Source organism: Hirundo rustica, chromosome 25 (genome assembly GCF_015227805.2).
Source record: "Hirundo rustica isolate bHirRus1 chromosome 25, bHirRus1.pri.v3, whole genome shotgun sequence".
In the NCBI taxonomy this organism is placed as follows: Eukaryota; Metazoa; Chordata; class Aves; order Passeriformes; family Hirundinidae; genus Hirundo; species Hirundo rustica.
Genome location: NC_053474.1, coordinates 4,695,923 through 4,719,440, shown reverse-complemented (window position 1 = coordinate 4,719,440; position 23,518 = coordinate 4,695,923). Strand labels below are relative to the sequence as shown.

The following is a 23,518-nucleotide window of genomic DNA, read 5'->3' as shown; positions in this document are numbered from 1 at the left end:
CTCACCCTGCTCACAGGGTCACTGTCCCTCTCACCCTGCTCACAGGGTCACTGTCCCCCTGTCCTGCTCACAGTGCCATTGCCCCCCCTCACCCTGCCCACAGCCCCACCCTGCCCTGGGCCATCCCTACCTCGCCCATGGGTGTTATGGGGGTGCAGAGGGGATGTTGTCCCCGCCCCGTGCCAGGCTCAGCACCGTGCCAGCCCCACCAGTGACGCTGTCCCAGCACTGCTGCCCTGCCAGGACCCACAGGGCCCCACAGGCACAGGGTGACACCGGTCTGCAGTGGGGACCTGGGCAGGGTGGGAGATGGAGCTGCCCATGAGGGAGAGCTGAGCACAACCTTCAATCCTGGCACCCATTGGAAAATGGGAATTTTCCACATAACTGCCAGAGGGCAGGGTTAGATGGGATATTGGGAAGAAATTCCTCCCTGGGAGGGTGCGCAGGCCCTGGCACAGGGTGCCCAGAGCAGCTGTGGCTGCCCCTGGATCCCTGGCAGTGCCCAAGGCCAGGCTGGACAGGGTTTGGAGCACCCTGGGACAGTGGAAGGTGTCACTGCCCATGGCAGGGGGTGGAACAGGAGGAGCTTTAAGGTTCCTTCCAACCCAAACCAGTCTGGGATTCTGTGGTTTGAGGTCCAGTACAGAAGCTGATTTCAGCTTCCTGATCTTTAAACATTTCCTATGATAAAAGCAAGAGAGCCCCAATGATCCCAAACCGCCAGGATCCCATTTACCCAGGGGATTTGCCTCCTGCCTGCCGTTCTGCCTCCCCCTTTCAGCCACCTGACCACCTGAGTGCCCTGACCCAGCAGGTCTGGCTGCCCAGTGTGATCTGCCCTCTGCGCACTGGGGCTGGGACCCCCCAGAGCAGCATTCCTGGGGAGACACCAAGGATGCAAACCCTGCCCACAACACCACCACCATCCCCCCAAGCCCTGGCATCTTGGGAACCACCTGGAAATGCTCCCTCCATCCCCGTCCACAGCCCAGGAACAGCCAAACCTCCTCCATCCCCAAATCCCTTCACTCCCCATGCCCCCATCCCTCTATCCTCCATCCCTGCCCACAGCCCAGGAACAGCCAAACCTCCTCCATCCCCAAATCCCTTCACTCCCCATGCCCCCATCCCTCTATCCTCCATCCCTGCCCACAGCCCAGGAACAGCCAAACCTCCTCCATCCCCAAATCCCTTCACTCCCCATGCCCCCATCCCTCTATCCTCCATCCCCGACCACAGCCCAGGAACAGCCAAACCTCCTCCATCCCCAAATCCCTCCACTCCCCATGCCTCCATCCCTCTATCCTCCATCCCTCCCCACAGCCTGAGAACAGCCAAACCTCCTCCATCCCCAAATCCCTTCACTCCCCATGCCCCCATCCCTCTATCCTCCATCCCTCCCCACAGCCCAGGAACAGCCAAACCTCCTCCATCCCCAAATCCCTCCACTCCCCATGCCCCCATCCCTCTATCCTCCATCCATCCCCACAGCCCAGGAACAGCCAAACCCTCTCCCGCTCCCTGCACCCCATGGATTAAGCCTGGTGGCGTCACTCCTGTATCCCCAAACCCCTCTGTTTTTGCCCTCCCCATCATTTTTTTGCGGCTGCTCTCTTCCCTGGCAGCAGGAGGGGGTCTCCCCTGCATCCGTCTGGCAGCTCAGCCCCTGTCGCCACGGGGGCATTAGCACCAGAGCTGCAGGGAGCTCCCCGGGGAGAAGTAAGTGGATCAAAGGGTTTTAGCAGCAGACGGCTCCCAGACAAATCTGGATCGTCTTCAAGGCAGCCACTTGCGGCTACAAATGCACTTTCTGCCTGCAGCTCCCCAGCCGAAAGTTTCACACCGGCTTTAGCGCGTTTAACCCCTCGCTGCTCCCGAGCCCGCAGCCAGACCCCGGCCGGATGGGGAGGCTTGACCCGGCCCGCAGCAAACGCAGCCCTGCAGGAAGAGCTGCGTCTGTGCAGAGAGCCCCGAAAAGATGGGGTGTCCTGAGCCAGGCAGCGAAACCAGCTCGGTCCCCCATCGCTGGCACAGGGACAAGGGGGACGCTGAGGCACAGGGGCGGGGCAGCAGCAGGGCAGAGGTCCTGGGGGTACCTGCCCCTCCATCCCCGTGCCACCCCCAACCCCTGGCAGCTGATTGCAGGTGACAAACCCCCCCTGTGTCCCACCCCACTGCCCGGCGGTGCTGGGGGGCAGTTGGGGGCAGCAGGGCAGGGAGGGGCTCTGCTGGAGTTCGCTGCCATGAATTATTCAGGGCACGAGGATAGTTGCTGGAGCCCCCGGTTCTGCTCACTCTGCACATGCAGGAGCAGGATCTGGGCTGTGGGGAGGGCTGGGGACAGGGAGGGGGGTCCCAGGGACTACTGCTGGCCCTGTCTCACTGGGGTTGTGTCACCATGGGGGTGCCTGAGCAGGGCAGGAGGGGACCCCAGGCATGAGGAGCAACCTCAGCACCTTGGCTGGGGGGGTCCTGCTCCAGACCCCTGCAGCTGGGACCTTGCTGGTTAAACTGGGAGCTTTGGGGAGCCACACTGCTCCCCCTGCAAGCAGCAACCTCCCATCTCTGCACCCCACTCTGCACAATCCATACCCCAAATCTCCCATCTCTGCACCCCACTCTGCACACTCCATACCCCAAATCTCCCATCTCTGCACCCCACTCTGCACAATCCATACCCCAAACCTCCCATCTCTGCACCTTACACTGCACAGTCCATACCCCAAACCTCCAATCTCTGCACCCCACTCTGCACAATCCATATCCCAAATCTCCCATCTCTGCACCCCGCTCTGCACAATCCATACCCCAAATCTCCAATCTCTGCACCCCACACTGCACACTCCATACCCCAAACCTCCCATCTCTGCACCTTACACTGCACAATCCATACCCCAAATCTCCAATCTCTGCACCCCACTCTGCACACTCCATACCCCAAACCTCCCATCTCTGCACCCCACTCTGCCCAATCCACACCCCAAATCCCCCAGCCCTGCACCCCACTCTGCCCAACCCACACCCCAAATCCCCCAGCCCTGCACCCCACTCTGCCCAACCCACACCCCAAATCCCCCAGCCCTGCACCCCAGCCTTCCCACAGCACTGCACCCCACATCTCCCCACCTCACTGCCCAATCCCAACTGTGGGATCATCCTGAGACCCACACGGGCAGAGAGAGGCGTCCCTGACCTCAGGGATGGGCACAGAGCTACCTGCCCCGTGTAACCCCGTGTCCCCCCACCCTGGGTCCCCACCCCAGAGCCCCCCAGTCAGTGACAGGCACTGGCACGGGGGCCTGGCAGGAGCCTCCCGTTCCTTGGCCGGTGCACTCAGGCTCCAGGAGGGAGGGAAAACAAGAGAGGGTCAGCCAAAAAATCTGCACGGGGGGGTGAGCGCATCCTGCCGGGACCCCAGAACCGCCTGGCCTGGAATGGGCAGCGGGAAATCTCAGCCAGGAAGTCCTGGCACGTGGGAGGACACCTGAGAACGCGTCGCTGGGAATCCGGGAATCCAGGAATCAGGGAATGCAGGAATCTGGGAATCTGAGACTCCAGGAATCCTCACCCCATCGCAGCAAGGAACAGCACTGCACCCCCTGAGCCCTCTGGGATCCATCCCAGCTGCTACTGCTGCTGTGCCATGGGGCCAGGGGGTCAGGGGTTCCCCCCAGTGACACCCCATAACCCACAGAGCACGGAGCCAAGCACAGAGTCCCAGCAAAAGTGTCCCAGTGCTCAGAGTGCACTGGGCTGACTGGGAAACCTCCAAGGGACAGGGAGAGGTGCCCCAGCTTTGCCTCCAAGGAGTGGGGCAGGGGCAGGGGGTGCGGGTTTGGGGTTTCCAGCAAGCACAGGGTGTCTGTGGGTTCAGGGCGTGGGGTGCACAGGGGCAGCGGGTGCAGGATGGCAGGAAGTGCACGTGGGAAGGAATGGTGCAGGTGGGGTGCAGGCTGCAGGGTTGGGGGGCAGGATGCAGGGCAGAGTGTGCAGGTTTTGGGGAGCAGGATGCAGGGCAGAGTGTGCAGGGTTGGGGGGCAGGATGCAGGGTAGAGTGTGCAGGTTTTGGGGGGCAGGATGCAGGGCAGAGTGTGCAGGTTTTGGGGGGCAGGATGCAGGGCAGAGTGTGCAGGTTTTAGGGGGCAGGGAGCAGGGCAGAGTGTGCAGGTTTTGGGGAGCAGGATGCAGGGCAGAGTGTGCAGGTTTTGGGGGGCAGGATGCAGGGCAGAGTGTGCAGGTTTTGGGGAGCAGGGAGCAGGGCAGAGTGTGCAGGTTTTGGGGAGCAGGATGCAGGGCAGAGTGTGCAGGTTTTGGGGGGCAGGATGCAGGGTAGAGTGTGCAGGTTTTGGGGAGCAGGATGCAGGGTAGAGTGTGCAGGTTTTGGGGGGCAGGATGCAGGGTAGAGTGTGCAGGTTTTGGGGAGCAGGGAGCAGGGCAGAGTGTGCAGGTTTTGGGGGGCAGGATGCAGGGCAGAGTGTGCAGGTTTTGGGGGGGCAGGATGCAGGGCAGAGTGTGCAGGTTTTGGGGGGCAGGATGCAGGGCAGAGTCTGCAGGTTTTGGGGGGCAGGGAGCAGAGATCAGGGAGCACAATGCGTGCTGAAGGGAGGAGAGTGCAATTCTGGGGTGCACAAGTGAAGGCTTTGGGGAGCAGAGGTGCAAAGGGATGGGGAGCAGGTGCAGGACAGCGGGCACAGGATTTGGGGAGCACAAGGAGGGGTGCAGGATGCACATTCTGGGGAGCAGAGTGTGAGGAGCAAGGCGCAGAGTGCAGGGTGCAGGATTAGGGGTGCAGGCTCGGGGAGCAGAGTGAGGGGTGCATGGCATGGGGAGAAGGCGCAGGATAGCGGGTGCAGATTTTGGGGAGCAGAGTGAGGGGTGCCAGGTGCAGTTTTTGGGGTGCAGGGTGGCGGCCTGGCACGGCACAGCCCTGCAGGGAAATTCATGCCAACGACGCTGCCCCTGCGTGCCTGGGGCCAACATTCCTGCCACTCCCAGCTATGCCCCCCACACCCCACACCCCACACCCCACACCCCACACCCCACACCTCACACCCCACCCTCCTGCTCCCCCGGTGCTGCAGGGCCGTGGGTGCCCGGGCCTGCCCTGCCATGCCCAGGCAGGCTGTGGTGCCCTGCCAGCCCTACTGCTGCGTGCCAAGCCTGGCACAGCTCCCCGCTGCCGCTGCTCCCGCCCCAGGCACGTCTCCAGCTGCCTGGCACCGTGTCCCCAGCCCCTGCCCCATCCCATCTGCCTGGCATCGTGTCCCCAGCCCCTGCCCTGTCCCAGCTGCCTGGCACCGTGTCCCCAGACCTGTCCCACCTGCTTGGCACTGTGTCCCCAGCCCCTGCCCTGTCCCAGCTGCCTGGCACTGTGTCCCCAGCCCCTGCCCTGTCCCAGCTGCCTGGCACCATGTCCCCAGACCTGTCCCACCTGTCTGGCACTGTGTCCCCAGCCCCTGCCCTGTCCCACCTGCCTGGCACCATGTCCCCAGCCCCGTCCCACCTGCCTGGCACTGTGTCCCCAGCCCCTGCCCTGTCCCACTGGCTGGCACTGTGTCCCCAGCCCCGTCCCAGCTGCCTGGCACTGTGTCCCCAGCCCCTGCCCTGTCCCACTGGCTGGCACCGTGTCCCCAGCCCCTGCCCTGTCCCACTGCCTGGCACCGTGTCCCCAGCCCCTGCCCTGTCCCACCTGCCTGGCACCGTGTCCCCAGCCCCTGCCCTGTCCCACCTGCCTGGCACTGTGTCCCCAGCCCCTGCCCTGTCCCACTGGCTGGCACCGTGTCCCCAGCCCCTGCCCCGTCCCACTGGCTGGCCCTGCTCCCCAGGGCTGCCCATGGGGCTCTGCCCAGCGCTGCTGCAGGCGGCTGCCGGAACGTGAGGCACAATGGGCACAACCACGAGGTCGCGGTGGGTCCCAGGGCTGGGGTGGGCACTGGGTGGTCCCCACACTTGGGCAGAGGGTTGGGCATGCCCAGGCATGGGGAAGCACAGGGAGGAACTCGGCATCGTCCATCCCTCTGCCTGGTACCCGCAGTGCTGGGGACTCGCAGCCGGGAGCTGCCGTCCTGCTTCTCCTTTTTTCCTCCAGAACGTGAAATCCTGCGGGAAGCGGAGCTACCCCCCAGCCCCACAGTCAGCTCCTGCCTTTCACCTGTGAACTCCACTGCCACACGCACCTTCACCACCCGGCACCAACCCAACAGGACCCGAAATCACAGAATCACAGAATCACAGAATAATGAGGTTGGAAGAGACCTCTAAGATCATCAAGTCCAACCTATGCCTTAACACCTCAACTAGACTATAGCACTAAGTGCCACGTCCAGTCTTTTTTTAAACACATCCAGAGATGGTGACTCCACCACCTCCCTGGGAAGACAATTCCAGTGCTTTATTATTCTTTCACTGAAAAATTTTTTCCTAATATCTAACCTGTACCTTCCCTGACGTAGCTTGAGACCGTGTCCCCTTGTTCTGTCAGTTGCTGCCCGGTGGAAGAGACCGACCCCCACCTGTCTACAACCTCCCTTCAGGAAGTTGTGGAGAGTGATAAGGTCACCTCTAAGCCTCCTCTTCTCCAGGCTAAACAACCCCAGCTCCTTCAAACGTTCCTCATAGGGCTTGTGTTCCAAGCCCCTCACCAGCCTCGTTGCCCTCCTCTGGACACGCTCAAGCATCTCAATATCCTTCCTAAACTGAGGGGCCCAGAACTGGACACAGTACTCAAGATGTGGTCTCACCAGAGCCGAGTACAGGGGCAGAATGACCTCCCTGCTCCTGCTGGTCACACAATTCCTAATGCAGGCCAGGATGCCTGCAAATTCATCCCTGAGACAGAGCAGAGATGATTTTAACAACCAGCACCATCATTGCGTCACGCCTCGGCAAGGGTGTGAGCAGAAACCCTGAAAAAGAGACTCCTTGCCTTGGATATTTCTTTTCGTTTTTCTTTTCCCTCCAGCTTACAGGTAATAGCCAGGAATGGGCAAACCCTCTTTTAATGGACTCTTAATAATGCTGTAATTTCCCTTTGCACGGAAAGTTTTCCAAACAGTCAAAGATTCAAAACAAAGCAATGATTGTTCCTATTAGCATTAAATTCTACTCTGGGAGAGAGAATAAATCAAGCAAGGGGATTCAATTCAAAACAGAACTATAAAAAATCCAATAATGATTTTTTAATATTAATAAGAAAAATATATTGTTATGCACCCTTAGCATTTAAACTTCTAATCCAATCAGCGCAAAGTGCAGAGATAAATCACAGCCACGGAGGAGAAGGGAACAGCCATCAAGCAGGCAGCAATAAAATGCTGTCTTACATCCCTGGGACAGGCATAGGTTTGACAGCCTCGAAAAAAAAAGCCAAAATTTACAATTCTGTCTCTCTGCGAGCTTCTGAATCCCTCCCCTGCATCCCGCACACCTGGGGCAGGGAGGCTCCAGCCAGGATGCAGGGAGGAGATGATGGCCGGTGTCCTGCCTGCCCAAACCTGGCTGGGCACAGACGGGCACTTGCCCATCTCCATCCTGCTGGAAGCCACTCCCAGCAGCCAGCAGAGCTCCAGCCGGCTGTGCCGTGGGATGGGATGGGATGGGATGGGATCCATGGGATGGGATCCATGGGATGGGATGGGATGGGATGGGATGGGATGGGATGGGATGGGATGGGATGGGATGGGATCCGTGGGATGGGATGGGATCCATGGGATGGGATGGGATCCATGGGATGGGATGGGATGGGATGGGATCCATGGGATGGGATCCATGGGATGGGATCCATGGGATGGGATGGGATGGGATGGGATGGGATCTGTGGGATGAGATCCGTGGGATGGGATGGGATCCATGGGATGGGATGGGATGGGATCCATGGGATGGGATGGGATGGGATCCATGGGATGGGATGGGATGGGATGGGATGGGACGGGACGGGACGGGATGGGATGGGATGGGATGGGATCCATGGGACGGGACGGGATGGGATGGGATCCATGGGATGGGATGGGATGGGATGGGATGGGATGGGATGGGATGGGATGGGATGGGATCCATGGGATGGGATGGGATGGGATGGGATCCATGGGATGGGATGGGATGGGATGGCTCCCAGTGCCCTGTGACCACCGCAGGACGCAGCCACTGCTAAAGGAGGTCACGGTGTGGTCCCAAGCACGGTCCTAAGCACGGTCCTAAGCAGAGTCACAGTCCCGCTCTCCCTGGCTCTCCCACTGGATATTTCCAACCCTGCGCCATCAAGCACATCCAACAGCCCGGGCAGCTCCGGAGATGCTCCGTCGTGCCGCGGCATGGTGCCCACGCCCCCAGCGTTCACAGGTGCCGCTGTGGGGCCAGCGCTGTCCCCGCATTCCCGGTCCCCGCGCCGGGACGCCGGGCAGCCCTTCCCATCCCCGGCACTGCGCGCGGAGCGCGCGGCCACGTCCCTCCCGCCGGGCTGGGAGATGCGCCGGCTTTGCCAGGGTCACAGTCCGGGAATGACCCGGCCAGGGCTTCCCAGGGCTCTCGCTGTGCCAGGCTATCCCCGCTGAACTCGTTATGGATAATGGCACCGCAATTCACCCCGCCGCGGCCGGGCTCCGCTCCCTGATTTATCGGCTCCGGCGGCCGCTGCGCTGCCACAGGGGCCAGCAGCGAGCCGGGACGAGCAGCGAAATGCCACGGATGGCGTTCGGAAAGCCTCGGCTCCGCCGGGATTCCCCCAAACCCCGAAGCAGCGACGTGCGAGGGGAGGGGAATGCCGAGCCGGCAGCGGGAAGCAGCGCAGCACCTGCAGCTGGCGGCCCCAGCCATGCGACAGCCGAGGACAAAAGCCATCTCAGGCACGCAGGGAGTTCCCGGCCGTCTGGCAAACTGCTGACGCCACCAACCAGGGCGAGAGGGCGTTCGGGGACAGGGGCCGGACACGCTGCCCGTGCTCGGGAGCACCCCGGGGCCGCATTCCTGCCGGCTCCCAGCTGCTGAGCTCCTGCGAGAGGCTGGGGAGGGGGGAAAGGATAAATCACAGCTATCACAGGTCCAAAGCTGGCACATTTTGGGGCGTTTCTGCTCCACTCTCCCTTCAGATGGTTTGGGCGGAGGGTTAGGGAGCAGGTGCCAGGCTCATCCCCAGCCTGGGTCCCAGGGATACCCTGTCCCGGGGTAGGAGAGCTGCCCCCGATGCCCTCCTGAAACTGAAATGTATTTTAAGGAAAAAAAAAGCCAGGGCTGAGGTGGCCACACATCCTCAGCCTGGCCTGACAAATGGCACTGAGAGCATCGGGCTCATGGGTGCTCCAGCCAGGCTCAACCCTCCTGTGGGGCACCCAGAGAGGAGGAGGAGGGGGAACCCATGTCCTACCACCCCACACCGCCCTGCCACCCCTCGAGTCTGGCTGCTGGGGGAGATGCCAGCGGGCTCTGGGGCAGCACAGTCACCAGTGCGTGTGGCACGGACTGGAAAGGGCTTGGGGACCTGGAAAGTGGGCAGTACCACCTCTGAGAGCAGTGACACCTCCGAGAGCAGTGACAACGCTGAGAACAGTGACAACGCTGAGAGCAGTGCCACCTCTGAGAGCAGTGACATTGCTGAGAGCAGTGCCATTGCTGAGAGCAGTGCCACCTCTGAGAGCAGTGGCACCTCTGAGAGCAGTGCCACTGCTGAGAGCAGTGACAACGCTGAGAGCAGTGCCACCTCTGAGAGCAGTGCCATTGCTGAGAGCAGTGCCACCTCTGAGAGCAGTGCCATTGCTGAGAGCAGTGCCATTGCTGAGAGCAGTGACACCTCTGAGAGCAGTGCCATTGCTGAGGGCAGTGCCACCGCTGAGAGCAGTGCCATTACTGAGAGCAGTGCCATTGCTGAGAGCAGTGACAATGCTGAGAGCAGTGCCACCTCTGAGAGCAGTGCCACCTCTGAGAGCAGTGACAACGCTGAGAGCAGTGCCATTACTGAGAGCAGTGACACCTCTGAGAGCAGTGCCACTGCTGAGAGCAGTGCCACCTCTGAGAGCAGTGCCATTGCTGAGAGCAGTGCCACCTCTGAGAGCAGTGACAACGCTGAGAGCAGTGCCATCACTGAGAGCAGTGCCATTGCTGAGAGCAGTGCCACCCCTGAGAGCAGTACAAGGCTTTCCCACCAGGCTCCCAGCGGGATCTGGCACCCTGGCACGCAGCACCCATCCCCTGCACATTCCCTGGGGACCTCAGCAGCACCAGGGCTGGGCACGGAGCTGGCACAGCCCCACAAACGCCCGACTCCTCCACACCCCAGGGCCGGCCTGGCTGCAGCCTCCTCCCAGTCCGGCAGGAGACGAGCCAGACTCCCCGGGAGACACGGCGGCTGCCCCGAGGAGGGCGAGGGTGCGGGCAGTGCCAGGCTGTCCCTGTCCGGGGCTGCGGGGACCGAGACGTGCCTCCCAGGGGTCACTCACAGCCTGACCAGAGGCACCCCCATGGGGCGGGCGAGCAAAGGGGGTTTTGGGGAGAGGAGGGGTGAACTTTTGAACCCAGAGGCAGGAGACCAGTGCATTACCTTAACGCGAGTTAAAAATAACCGTCTCGTCTCTCGAAATGAGCCTGTCTGCAATTACAGCTTGGCATGTCTGCTCCGGAGCGTCCCCGCGCTGGCACCGCGCCAGGCGCCTGCGAACAACCCTTGCCTTTCTTCTCCTCCGTGCCACTGCCTCTTTTATTTTGGGAGGGGGGCACGTGTTTTGTGTGTTTTTGAATTGGTGGGGCTTTTTTTCCCCCCGTCCCAAGTAAATCAAAGGCGGCTGCTCAGTGCCCCAGCTCGGGCTACCCCCACCCACACAGCCGCAGCCTTCAGAAGCCGCCAGTGCCCCGAAGCACAACCACATTGTGTCCCCAAGGCCTGTCCCCCCAAGGTCCCCGAGGACAGGGGGACACTGTCACCAGCCCACGCTCCCAGCAGGGAGGTGCAGCGGTCAGTAGGAGCCCGCCCGAGGTGTCTGAGGATCCTTCCCGTGCTGCCCTGCCCTGGCACACCTGGCATGCATCCTCCTGTAGGACATGGGCTGAGCACGTGTGGGGAGCCTGGCACACCCTGGGCACAGGCACAGGAACACACGGGGGAACACAGGAGAGAACGTGCCTGCAGAGACTGCAGGTTCCTGGCAGCATCGCTGCCTGCACCCCCTGGGATGTGCCCATCCGCACAGGCTGTCATCACCAGGGGATCCGGGTGGAGCCATCCCATCCCATCCCATCCCATCCCATCCCATCCCATCCCATCCCATCCCATCACCAGCACCCCAGGCTGTTTGGGAAACCTCCTCAGCCCTCCAGGCCCCAGGGAGCAGGAGCTGCGCTGCATCACCGCTGCATCCCCGGCTCCGTGCGTACCAAGTGCCACCAAGCCCGGTGGAAAAGCCCCAGAGCCACCCGGCTCCAAGCCCTGCTGGGCACGGAGGGATGCACGGAGGGGCACGGGGAAGGGAAGGATGAGTCCCTTCTTGACAAAGTGGACACCCACTATCACCCCATCCTGCTGCTGACCCCCGGCCCACAGGACAGCAGCAGGCTCAGGGGTGGACATTTCCTAGTGCAAGTTGTCCGAGCTCATGGCAGGGGGTTGGAACAAGATGATCTTCAAGCCCAAACCAGTCTGATTGTGATACTGACACCTCCCAGCAGGCAGCAGCTCAGGATGCCCTGGGATGCTGGAGCATCCCCGCTTGGCAGAAAGGAACAAGCCTGCCTTGGGGGTCCCCGGGCTCCCCGCCCAGCACTGGGTGCCTCCTCCTCCTCCTCCTCCTCCTCCTCCTCCTCCTCCTCCCCGCAGCGGGTGAAAGCGAGCTTTGTGCTGGGGCTTTCAGTTCCCCTGGCTGGCGCCCGGCCAAGGCACCACATAATAATGAACAGATGCTGTCCAAAATGAGCCTCAGCGGCAGACAGGCGAGCCTCCGCGTGTCCTTCCGTAACCCAAAGTGCCTTTCACCTCGGCACTAATCAGGCACCTTCGCTGGGAGCCCGCGGGAAGTGTCGGGGTCATTAAAATAAAGTGAGCTGGGAGCAGGGAGCCCACCGTGGTGGGTGCAGGGGACGGGGGGCAGCTGCCTCCCCACAGGCAGGGTCGGGGTGCAGCGGGGTGTCAGGGCAAGGGGAGACCCAGCTCCAGAGAATCCCCAAGGGTGCAGTGGCTGTGAGGCCTGGGATGAACCCCAGGGATGGAGAGAGAAGCCTGGGTGTGTGGGTCCAACCATGCCCAGACCTTGCTGATGCATGGGGAGGGGACACTCATCCCCTTCCGTGCAAGGACCTGGAGGTGACAGGTGTCCAACCCCACCCCTCAAGCCCCAGGGGCCTCTCGCTGCCGGCAGCATCCCAGTGAGGGTTCCACTGGGATGGGAAGCCTGAGCCCAGTTCACTCCCAAAACACGCCTGGCACCACCCACAGCCTCCCTTAAAGAATATTTACGAGGCTTTTTAATTACAAAATGCATTTCCTAGCCCAGGATGCTGGTCCTCGTCCCATCCCAGCACTGGGAAACAGAGGGAGGGAGGCACACAGGGATCCACGGGGGGAAGGACGGTGAGAATGCCAGGCTGCAAGCTCTCTTCTAGTCCACAGGATCTTAACTCTGGTTTATATTCCAGTGGTTATTAAAAATAAAGGGGGAAGTGGGGGGAGGAAGCTAAGAGCAGAGCAAGCTGTTCATTTGGAGCCTTTCCCTGGGGTTTAATAAAGCCCCACTCGCTTCTGTAGTATCATTTTTATGCTATCATAAAGCCGGACCATTTAGCAGGTTTGTGTTACTTCAGCAGTTAGCGCTGCATGAGAAGCGACTCCAGAAAAAAAGGGAGGGGGGGGGGAAAAATAAAAACAAAAATAAGATGAAAACCTCCAAAAGGAGAGAGCAAAATGAGGTGGGAAGGGGGAAAGGGGATTCCTCAGAGCCACAGCGGCAGCAGCACTGCAGCACATCAGGGAGATGGGAGGGGGCTCCCCCAACCCTGGGGGAAGCTGGGGACAGGAGGGGAGACCCCCGCTGCACCGAAGGGTCAGAGACCCCAGCCCAGCATGCAGGGGGAACCCTCCTGCGCTGTGGGAAAGGGTGGGGGGTCCCCCACCCAGGGGGATCCTGGCGTGTTGCACCTGCGGGGACAGGAGAGCCAGGCTGGCTGCTCCGGGAGCTGTGCGGAGCTGAAGCAGAGCGCTTCCTGGAGGTGAAGGGGCCGGCAGCTCCCCCCGGCCCTGCGTGCTCCTCGGGCTCTCCCAGCCCCTCTGCTCCCAGCCCAGGGCAGCTCTCTGGGGAGCATCGGGCTCTCCCTGCTGCTGGAAAAAATCTCCATATATGGCGAGGATGGGATACGTGACCGAGCCCAGCCGAGCCAAAGCGGCCCAAGGGGAGCCCTGAGCGGGCAGCCCGCACTCAGCCGGGCTCTGGGGCCGTGCCACCCCGAGCCGGGCACTGCCCACACCGCGAACCCCAGCACAAACAGCAGCAGCCTGATGTGCACCCCCAGAGCCGGGACACCCCATCGCCCCCCGGAACTGCCTCCCACCCCCAGCGGCAGCACCCCCGCCCCCGTGGCGCTCGGGCTGCCCTCCGCGAGGGGAGAGTCATCCCCAAGCCAGTCCCAGGCGCTGGCTTGGAGCCTCTCCAGCCGCGCCGGGCAAGGCTCCAGAGGCGCTGTCCCCATCCAAGAGGGGAAGGGCAGGGGCTGGCACCAGTGAGAGAGCCACAGAGCCAGGAGCTGCTCCCCGGGAGGATCCTCGGGGGTGCCCAGCGGGAGCCTCCCCTCGGGCACAGCTCAGGGGCGCGCAGAGCAGCAGGGAGGGGAAGCAGATTTGGAAACCCCCAAATCCTCCAGCAGCAATGAGAGCTCTGACCCCGCTCCCACTCACACGCCATTCCCACACCTTCTCCTCCCCAATTCATTTCCGTTCTGCCCTGCAGGAGGACGGTGGAGCTTGGCAGGGGGGCATCTCTGCATGGCAGCCCCCGGCAGCCCCGGCCCCCATGCCAGGCACAGCCGCCACGCTACCGACCCGGCGAGATAAAGGAGGAGGAGGTGGAGGGAGGGCTGGGAAATTAAGGTTTTCAGCGCTGTCAGAGCCGCATCAAACAGGCATCCACCAGCTGATGGCTTGATTGTTATATTTTGGATGTCAAACCGGAGCAAGCAGAACCCTTTAAAATGCATCAGCGCCGCTGCCTTTCTGACGAAGGGTGTTGGTTTCCCATTAACAAGAGGAAAGCGTGAGCTGGAGCAGAAAACTTCAAGCGCTTTGGAATTGATAAAATAACAACTCCCTAATTAAGCAGAACTGTCAGTCAGCGGGCACCCGCTGCCCTGCATGGGGAAGCAGCAGCAGCAGCAGCTCCTGGTGCACAAGCCCGACAAGCCGGCTCAGCCCGTGGGGGGATGCACTTCCCGAGGATCAGCGGCCAGAGCATCCCCACTGTGCTCTCCATCACACCCAGACAGGTCCTGGTGCTGGTCCCCAGGCTGGGCATGGCCGCAGGGTTTGGGTTCTGTCCCTCAGTTTACCTCACCATGAATGATGTGGCTGCCCCATCCCTGGAAGTGTCCAAGGCCAGGTTGGACGGGGCTTGGAGCAGCCTGGGATGGTGGAAGGCGTCTCTGGCTGTGGCAAGGGGTGGAATGAGATGAGCTTTCGGGTCCCTTCCAACCCAAACCGTGCCAAGATTCTATGGTTTTATGCAACCGTGTAATGCAATGCGCAGCCTGGTGGGGAAGGAGAGGCCTGACCCCAAAATGCAACCCCTGCCAAGAGCCTTCCCAGCCCGGGGCACACATTCCCGACAGACACACCGGACACCACAGCCAGGTGCGCGTTCAGCAGCCCCAGCTGGATGCAGGAAGGGGTCTGGCTGTGAAGGTCCCTCCAGTGCCGGAGCAAGGCAGAGAGGGTTTGGAGAAGAGTGGGATTTGAAGCGTTCAAGGCCAGATTGAACAGAGCTCTGGGCAGCCTGGCCTAGTGGAAAGGGTCCCTGCCCATGGCAGGGGGTGGCATGAGATGGTCTTTGAGGTCCCTTCCAACACACAGCATTCCATGACCCCACAAAGCCCTGCCAGAGCAGCAGCACCGATGCCCGTGGGGACACTGGGCCCTCAGCCAGGCCCCCAGACCCCACCACCCTGCTCTGGCCGGCACGAAGAGGGCACGAAGGAACCAACCAAAGCAGCGGCCGAGACCTCGCTCCCACTCTGCCAGGCTGGCAATGAAAAGGTGTAGCCCTGCCGTGCTTCTCCCAGGCCTGGGGCCCGGGGGAAAACCGACTGCCCAGCACCCTGGGGGCACCCAGGGGACGGACACCACAGGGGTTTGGGGCAGGGGACAGCCAGGAGGGACCACGGGCTGTGGGGAAGGTGTTTAACCCCTGACATGCTGGCGTCTCAGGAAACCACCATGCAAAGGGCGTCTCTGCTTCTCACTCTGGGCTGTTGCCAGCCCTCGCAGCGCCAGCCCCAGCCGGGCACTGGGCAGCTGCAGCACCAGGACAGGCTCCAGGGCGCCCAGCTCTGCCCAGCCTGGAATGCAGGCAGGGCGGGCAGGGCACTTCACGGGGCAGTCCTCAGCCCAGCTGGGGAGGTTCGAATCCCAGTGCAAACCCAGCAGTGCAGCCCCGGCAGAGGCGCTCCAAGCCAGAGATGGGCCAGGAAAGGGGAGAGCATCCCATGGGTGCACACAGGGGAGCCCACCTGAGCAAGCAGCCCCTGAAAATGACCCCCGTGCCCAACAGCAGCTGGGCTCTGAGCCTGTGCTCCCCCCTTGCACACCACGCAACGTGAAGCCCCCAATAACACGTGTGACTGCCTGGGAATCCCTTCACTCTTCACCCCAGCCCTCGCAGCCCCAGAGCCCTGACACATCTCCAGACCCCACCAGCGCATGTCCCCTGCTGTCCCCACGGTGTGCAAATATTGGGAGACCCTTTTTCCCCAGCACGTGCCCAGGGCTGTGCAGTCTCACCCCAGGTTTGAGAGGCCCCACACGGGCACCAGCTCCTGCCACCCCTGACGCCCTTCCCCTACCGGGGGGACACCAGCAGCCCTCAGCCCCCACACAACAGCAGCCCCCACAGCCTGGGAACAGGTGCCATCCAGTCCAGCCTTCCTGACCCGAAAGAGCCCCGTTTGCACCCAAGAAGGACCCCCCGAGGTGGGCTGGATCTGGTTGCCCCCAGCGGAGCCAGGCCACGCGTGCCAGGGCCATTGGGCTGGTGTGGGAGCCCCCGGAGCCTGCTAACACACTAATCACACTGGAGGTGACAGGGCTTAGGGGAGGACTTAAGAGCAACCGGCTCCTTTTTACTGACACCATCTGGACACAGCCGATCTCTCCCTCCTTTCCAGCGCAGAGCCCAGGCAGAGGGGCAGCGGTGACCCCGGAGCCCTCTGTGCCCTCGCCGGTGCTGCGATGGCCGGTGCCACGGACCGCAGCGACAGAGAGGGGAATGCCGCCTGCGCCAGGGAATCCTAACGAGCCCGCAGTGCCAGCCGAGCACGGAGCCGGGGAATGCCAGCTCGGAGCCGCGGGGACCGTATGCTGCCTGCCTGGTCCCCCGGGAGGGGGACGCGGCCCCGGAGAAGGCGGGGGCTGAGGCAGCGGGGCCGCTCTGGGTAAAGGCGGTGCGGAGACAGCTGTTTGGGAAGAATCCTCCCTCCGGCTGTCCTGCCGGCCACGCCACCGCCACACGGGGACCTGGCACGGCCGGGGGGGGGTCCCCAGAGGCAGGGCCAGGAGAGCAGTGGCGGGGCGGGTATCGTTCACCGGACCGCGGTACGCGGGGCTGGCACTCGCTGTACCCCAGGGCTGGCTCACCGGGGAGACCCCGCTGCCTTGTGGCCATCCCTCGCCCTGACCTGGCGGGGGGACGGCGGCACCGCTCCGACCCTCAGCCCGAGGCCGGCGGGTGACACGGCGACAAGCCCACCCCCGTTCCGAAACACAACACCGCCAGGCACCAGCTCGCCCCAAAACTTGACCGAGCCCTCATCGCCCCGACCGCGAGGACGGCGGGGATCCCCCAAACCTCCCCGCCAGGACCAAGCTCCGGCTGCCCCGGGAGAAACCTCCAAGCTCCGGCACACCTTCGGGAGAGAGGGCAAAGTTGCGCTGGGGTTGGGGTCAGGGGGTCAGGTACCTTCCAGCCGGCGGAGCTGTTGCTGTCTCCTTTATCCTTAAAGTAGGGGACGTATCGCACCATCCAGTCGTAGATCTGGGAGAGGGTGAGGCGCTTCTCCGGCGAGCTCTCGATGGCTTTGGTGATGAGGTCGGCGTACGAGAGGTTGCCCCAGGCGTTGCGCCGGGAGGTCTTGGCCTTGCGGAGCTGCCCCACATCCGCGCCGGGGGGGCGGCGGCGGAGCGGCGGCGATTCTGCGCTCCACCGGGGCCGCCGCGTTCTCGGCTCCGTCCCCGCCGGCCGCCAGAGCCGGGGTTCCCCCCGCGCCCCCATCTTCCTCCTCCGCCGCCAAGTCGGGGTGGGGGAGAGGCCAAGTGCAGGAGCGGGGACGGCTCTGCGGCTCGAAATCCGGGTCGATCTCCACCTGATGCGCCTGGAGCTTCTCTTCCATGGTCGCCTCCCCGCTGCCACCCCACAGCCCTCCCCGGAGTTACGGGCGGTTTCCACCCAAAAAAAAAAAAAAAAAAAGAAAAAAAAAAAAAGAAAAAAACCCCCAAACACACAACAAAAAACCCAAAATCTCGAGAGGGAGAGGAGTGCGAAGGCGGGCTCCCTGCCCGGCTGAAGGGGAGAAGGGAAGGAGGAGCCGCTCGGTGCGCGGGTCCTGGCGGGGGGAGCCCCGGGTCCGGCGGTTCTAGGAGGCGGCTGTGCCCGGCACCGCGCCGGGAGCGCCGAGCTGGGGGACACGCTGCATGGTCCTCGGCCGCCTCTCCAGTCCGGGCGGGAGCGGGGGGGTGTTTTTTGGTTCGGATTTGGTTTTGGTTTGGTTTTTACCAGCCGCGGAGCTCCGGAGCGGTTCCCGGCTCGGTAGCCAGCGGGGCGGCTGCGGGCGGGCAGGGCGCGGGGGCGGCCGCATCCATCGGGCTGGCGGCGCGGTCAGGCAGCAACAGATGAACCGGAGCGAGCGGCGGCGGGCGGCATCCGAGGCCGGGGACCGGCGGGCTCCGAGGCCGGGCGGCGGAGCACCTAAGCGGGGAGAAGCGGGACGGAGATAGCGGGGAGCCCTCGGCGCGGCGGGCGCAGTCTCCCGCGGACGGCCCGGCGCTAGGTCCGGCGGCGCGGCGGAGCCATGCTGGCGGGCGGCACGCACCTGACAGCGCCGGCGAGGGCGGCGGCGGGCGGCTCCCGCCCCTACGCCCCCCCGCTCCGCTTCAGCGGCCGCGCACCTGCCCGCCGCCGCCGCCGCCGCCGCGCTGCCGCCACGGCGCGGGCGGGCCACATGCTGGGGCGGCCGCGGCTCGCTCGCTCCCTCCTTCCCTCCCTCCGCCGTGCCCGTTCCCGAATGCGGGCGCCGCCGTGACACAGGGGGAGGGCCCGGAGGGGCGGGGGGAGGGCGGGGGAGGGGAGCGCCCCCGCGCCTCGCGGGGCAGCGGCGGGGCGGGACGGAACGGAGCGGAGCGGAGAGCCCCGACGCCGCGCCCGGCACCGCGCTCCCCCCGCCCGGCCCGGGCCGCGACCCCCGCCCGGCCCCGCCGCGGCCCCACGTGCGCCCCGGGCGCCCCCCATTGTTGCCCCGGGCCGCCGCCGCCTCCTCATTGGCCGGAGGCGCCCGGCGGCCACGCCCCCCCCGCGCGTTGATTGGGTGGGCGCCGGCGGGACGCTCCGCGCGCGGGGGGGATGAATGGGGGGAGCGGCCCCGCCCCGCGGGTGACGTCACGCGTGCCGGCCGCATCCGCGCGTCACCCCGGGCAACGCGGCCGCGCGGCGGGACACGCCCCTTTACTACGGGCCACGCCCCCGCCCGCCTCGGCCGCGCCCCCGCGGCGCCGTCGGGGAGACCCCGGGCGGGCCCCGCCCACCGCGGCGCAGACACGCCCCCAAATAGGACACGCCCCCTCCGTGCGGGCCACGCCCCCCGCCCGCGCTGGGGGCGATCGCGACCCCGATACTGGTCCCACCCCGATCCCGATCTGCATCCCCATCCCAGTCCTGATCGCAGTCCCGACCCCAGTCCCTCGGGGGCTGTCCTGCCCGCAGCCCGCCGGGCCCCTCAGCCCGTGGCTCCCCGCTGATGTCCCCACTGGGCATGCGGTGACCGTGGGGCCGGACCCACGCAGCCCAGCTGCCCCGGCAGTGCTGTTTCCTCCCACTCCGGGCGCTGACACAGCCCGGCACCCACGGGGGGGCAACCCCGGTATCGTGCACCCACATGCAGCTCTCACCCAGCGCCCACTGGGGACACTGGCCTGATCCCTGCCCCCTGCATCCACCTCACTGCCTGCACCCCGGGGGACACACCCCTGGCACTGCACGCCCTGGGGGCAGAGGATCTGCAGCAGCACTGTGTCCCCCAGCTTCGTCCCTTCGCCACCACCTCAGGGACCCTCCTGCCTCACACTGTCCTCTCTGCCCGTCCCCACTGCAGACCTGTCCCTGCCCACCAGCCATGCCTGGGGAACGCTGTCACTGAGTTCCCTTCGTCCTTCTGGTCTTTGTCACCCTCGGTGCCACCAGTTGTTGCTGTAACAGCGTCTTTCATGCCACAGTCACGTGCAATCCCGTTCCTGCAGCCCCACTCCCGGCCCGAAGGGACGGCCTGAGGTTACCCGAGCAACTGAGGAGCTGATGGTTCCAGCCTGGAAGTGCTCGGCCTGACAGCTCTAATAATATAATAAAGTATAATATAATCTAATAGATAGAATATAATATAATAAATATAATACAATATACAGGCAGGACTTGACAAGTGCTCTGTTTCACAACCCACAGCGACGGTGATGGCTGCAGAGGCTCCAGCTGTTCCCGGAGGCACATCCCAGCAGCTGGGGGTTTGAGGGGATGTGTTCCCTGACCCCCCTGCCATTTGGGGACCTGCTGGCCAAGCCACACATCTGGTGTCACGGGTCTGGAGAGGCTCAGCCAGGCTGGCACCCCTGACCCCCAAATCCCCTGACTCTGAGTGGTGCCAGCCCCCACATGTCCCTGTGCCTCCCTCCTCCCCAGAGCGTTTCTCCAGGGATCTATCCCAAATTTCCCTCACTGTGATTTACACCCGTGACCTCCTTCCTCTGCCCGAGGGCCCGCTGTTCCCTCCTCTCTCTGCAGCCTTTTGCCCATTTGGAGCCCAGCGATGTGGGGTTTTTTTTTCCCTCAGTCCTGCCTTTCTTAGTCAAAACCCTCCCACATTTCTCGCCCTCTCTCTCAGCCTTGTTTTCCCAGCCCAGCTCCCCAGGGCCGAGCCCTGCAGGGAGTCCCAGCCTGCACAGCCCTTCCCGTGCTGCTCCGTGGGCGCCTCTCCCTCCTGCTGCTGCACTTTTCCCCCTCTGCTGCAGCAGGTGCCTCTCCCTGCCCTCGCCCTCAGCCACCTCACCCCTTAGGGGTGGCACTCAGAGCTCCCTGCCCACACTGCCAGCTCACCCTGGAGCTCCAGCGGCTCCCAGTGCTGCAGAAACACGCTCACCTGCTGCCTCAGTTTCCCCACCTGCACAGGCAGGCATGGCTGTTGGTGGGGAAGGTGACAGGTTGGACAGCTTTGTGGCTTCTCACGACCAAAGCTGCTCCCATCCCGTGCTGCTCCCACCCCTGGCTTGCCCAAGGCTCATCCCTGACCTCCTCACTCATCGCCACGGATGTGGAGCAGCACATTCCTGGGTGCGGGTGTCCCCATTCCTGGTGCGAGGCACACGCAGGGCTGGGCTGCCCAGAGGGGGATGTGAATCCTCAGCCCCCAGCACAAACACGGGGCTGGCTCAGCCCCTCTTCCCGAGAGCCTGGATAATCGTCACTCGACCTCCTGGCACCGGGCAGGAGCATCTCCATCAGCAGCTGCACACTGCCACGGCCCCTTCGAGCTGCAGCCCCACTGCTCAGCCACCGCCCCGTGGGGACAGACAGGCCAGGGGGCAGAGCTGGGGGACGCCGAGCTGCCACCGCTGTCCCCCAGAGCCCAGGGTCCCCCCGGTCCCAGCTGCCTGCTGGGGAAGCTGGGGCTCTGTGGGGTGAAATCTCTCTGGAATTTCAGAGATCTCTCTGAGTCAATATCCTCCTACACCTCTCACCTGCTGCTCCAGCCCTGCTCTTCCAGAGGCTGGGATGAGCATGGGCACAGAGAGCCTGGGGAAAGAGCAGAGCAGAGCAGAGCTGGCTGGGCAGCAGCAGCAGCGAAGGCAGTGATGGGCAGATGATGCAGCAGGGTCTGGGCACACAAATCTCCAACACCCTTGGGAATGGTCATAGTCCCAGGCCTGACAGAGCTCAAACGTCATTTGAACAACGTTCTCAGGCACAGGGTGGGATTGTTGAGGTGTTTTGTGCAGGGCCAGGAGCTGGGCTCCATGATCCTGGTGGGTTTCCTGTCCATAACTCAGGATATTCTGGGATTCTATGATCCTTCCCATGCCTGCACAGCCCTGGCCAGAAGCAGCTCCCTGCTCCGTCCTTTCCCTGGTGGCTTCCAACAGCACCTGGACAAAGGCATCCACTGGAATGCTGCACTCCCCCCTCTCTGCCCATCTGGCCAGGACATGGGGGGCTCCTCTGCCCTCCAGCTCTGAGGCACAATCCAGTTTGCTCCTGATGATGATGATGATGATGATGATGATGAAGCAGCCATTCAACACTTTTGTTTGTTGTGTGAAGTTCACAATCCAGGAGGGGCAGGGAAGGGGTGACACAGATGTGCCCAGCCTCAGTAAGGTGCCCAGCACCTCCGTGGTGGGAAGAAAGGGAAAACAGGAGCTCAGAGGGGATGAAGTGGGCAGATGTAACACATCCTGCCCCGTGCTTGTGAACTGCTCCTTACCAGTGAGCGTGGCTACAAACGGGGCCGGACCTGCGCTGTCCCTACCCACAGACAGCACCGGAGCTGTGTCCACCAGCACTGCATGCATGGACTGGTGCATGCTGCAATGCTCCAATGCCTGTGGGCTGGTGGATGCTCCCACTCCAATGCTTCAGTACCCTGGCTGCTGTAAAACTGGTCTGAATGGCCCCAGAATGGTGTGAGCAGGAGGACTTCCAGCTCCTCAGCATCTGCCACACAGTGTTAGGATTTGGGTTGGGGTTAGGGTTTGGGTTAGGGTTTGGGTTAGGGGGGCAGGGGGAGCTGGAACAGCAGGGTCTGGGCAGACCTGGGTTAGGATTATGGTTAGGGTTTGGGTTTGGGTTAGGGGGGCAGGGGGAGCTGGAACAGCAGGGTCTGGGCAGAGCTGGGGGATCACACCACCCTGCTTGAAGAGAGGTTTGTGCAATGAGAAGGAGCCAGAGGAGCAGCAGGAGGAGAGGCTGAGAGCTGCTGCTCCAAGCATCTTCTCACGGAGCAGATCCCAGGAGTGCAGACGGAGCCCCTCCTCCCCCAGCACTTCTGGGCAGATCCTGGCCTTGGTGTCCTCCCCTGGTGCTGGTGTCACCTCCCATGCCACCCCACCAGGCCAGCCGGATCTCCATCTGTCTGGTTCCCACAACATTCCATGCAGACACCCTCCGTCCTTTCCCAGACCCCTAGACTGACACCCCAGGGCTTCACCATCCCCTTCACCCTCCCAGCAGCTCCAGGGTCCAGGGCAGAACCCCAGGTGAAGCAGCAGAGCAGTTGCTGGGTGCCTGCAAAGGGCTGCGAGGGGAGGAAGCACCGAGACAGCCCCAGCCGTGTGCGAGGCGCCTGCTCCGCTTTGGGAGGCGCAGCCACACGTGCAGCACGTCCTGTGAAATGAAAATTCCCCCAAATGCTAATTCAAGGCTCGGCAAGGCCACGTGTGACGCTCCCGCGCCGCTTCCTCCCCGGGATGTCGTGGCGCGAGGAGATCTCAAGCGGCGCCTATTAAAAAGTACTTTCACGGAACATAAAGTGGAAGTTAAGTGAAGGAAATGATAAAGTCAAAATGAAATATTTTTACTTTCCCGAAATGAACTCCGTGTTTTGACATGATCGGAATAAACATTTTGACACTGCTGAAACAAGAAAGTCAAAGTGATTCCGCGAGGCTTCTTCCCGGGAAAATGGCAGCAAGATCGACAAGTTCCCGGAGAAAGATCTGATTCCAATAAACCCCTGTTTTCTGATGGAAAACCATCCCAGGGAGTCCTTCAGCCCTGTGCAGAGAAGGGGACTCCAGGTGAGACCAGCACCTGGCTGGCTCCCCAGAACAGTAACAGGGAAGGCAATCTGCCTTTATCCCGCTGGGAAAGGGAGGGATGGATGCACCTCGGCGCTGGATTCTCCACCGTCACGGAAGGGCTGATGCTGAACCCTCAGTCCATGCACGAGGCACAGGGTTTGCCTCTTCTTCATGGGCGTGCTCAAGGTCACATCGTGTCAAACCAAGGGCGTCACAGGGGGATTAAATTTTCCTGCTTTTATTTGGGGAGATTTCAAGAGGTTTTTGGGTGGTTTTTTTTTTTTAGTT

The 23,518-nt window shown here is 62.9% G+C and overlaps 1 protein-coding gene across 1 annotated transcript in view; it reads right to left on the bottom strand.

Moving 5' to 3' along the window:
* The window catches only part of LOC120763246 (forkhead box protein O6), a 38,603-nt gene extending 20,925 nt beyond the window's left edge, over nucleotides 1–17,678 (bottom strand). Inside the window, 2 exon segments of the mRNA XM_040086421.2 lie at nucleotides 17,136–17,345; nucleotides 17,347–17,678. Of these exon segments, the coding sequence (XP_039942355.1) occupies nucleotides 17,136–17,345; nucleotides 17,347–17,565 (429 nt within the window). The 5' untranslated portion in view covers nucleotides 17,566–17,678.
* Between the last annotated feature and the right edge of the window lie 5,840 nt (nucleotides 17,679–23,518).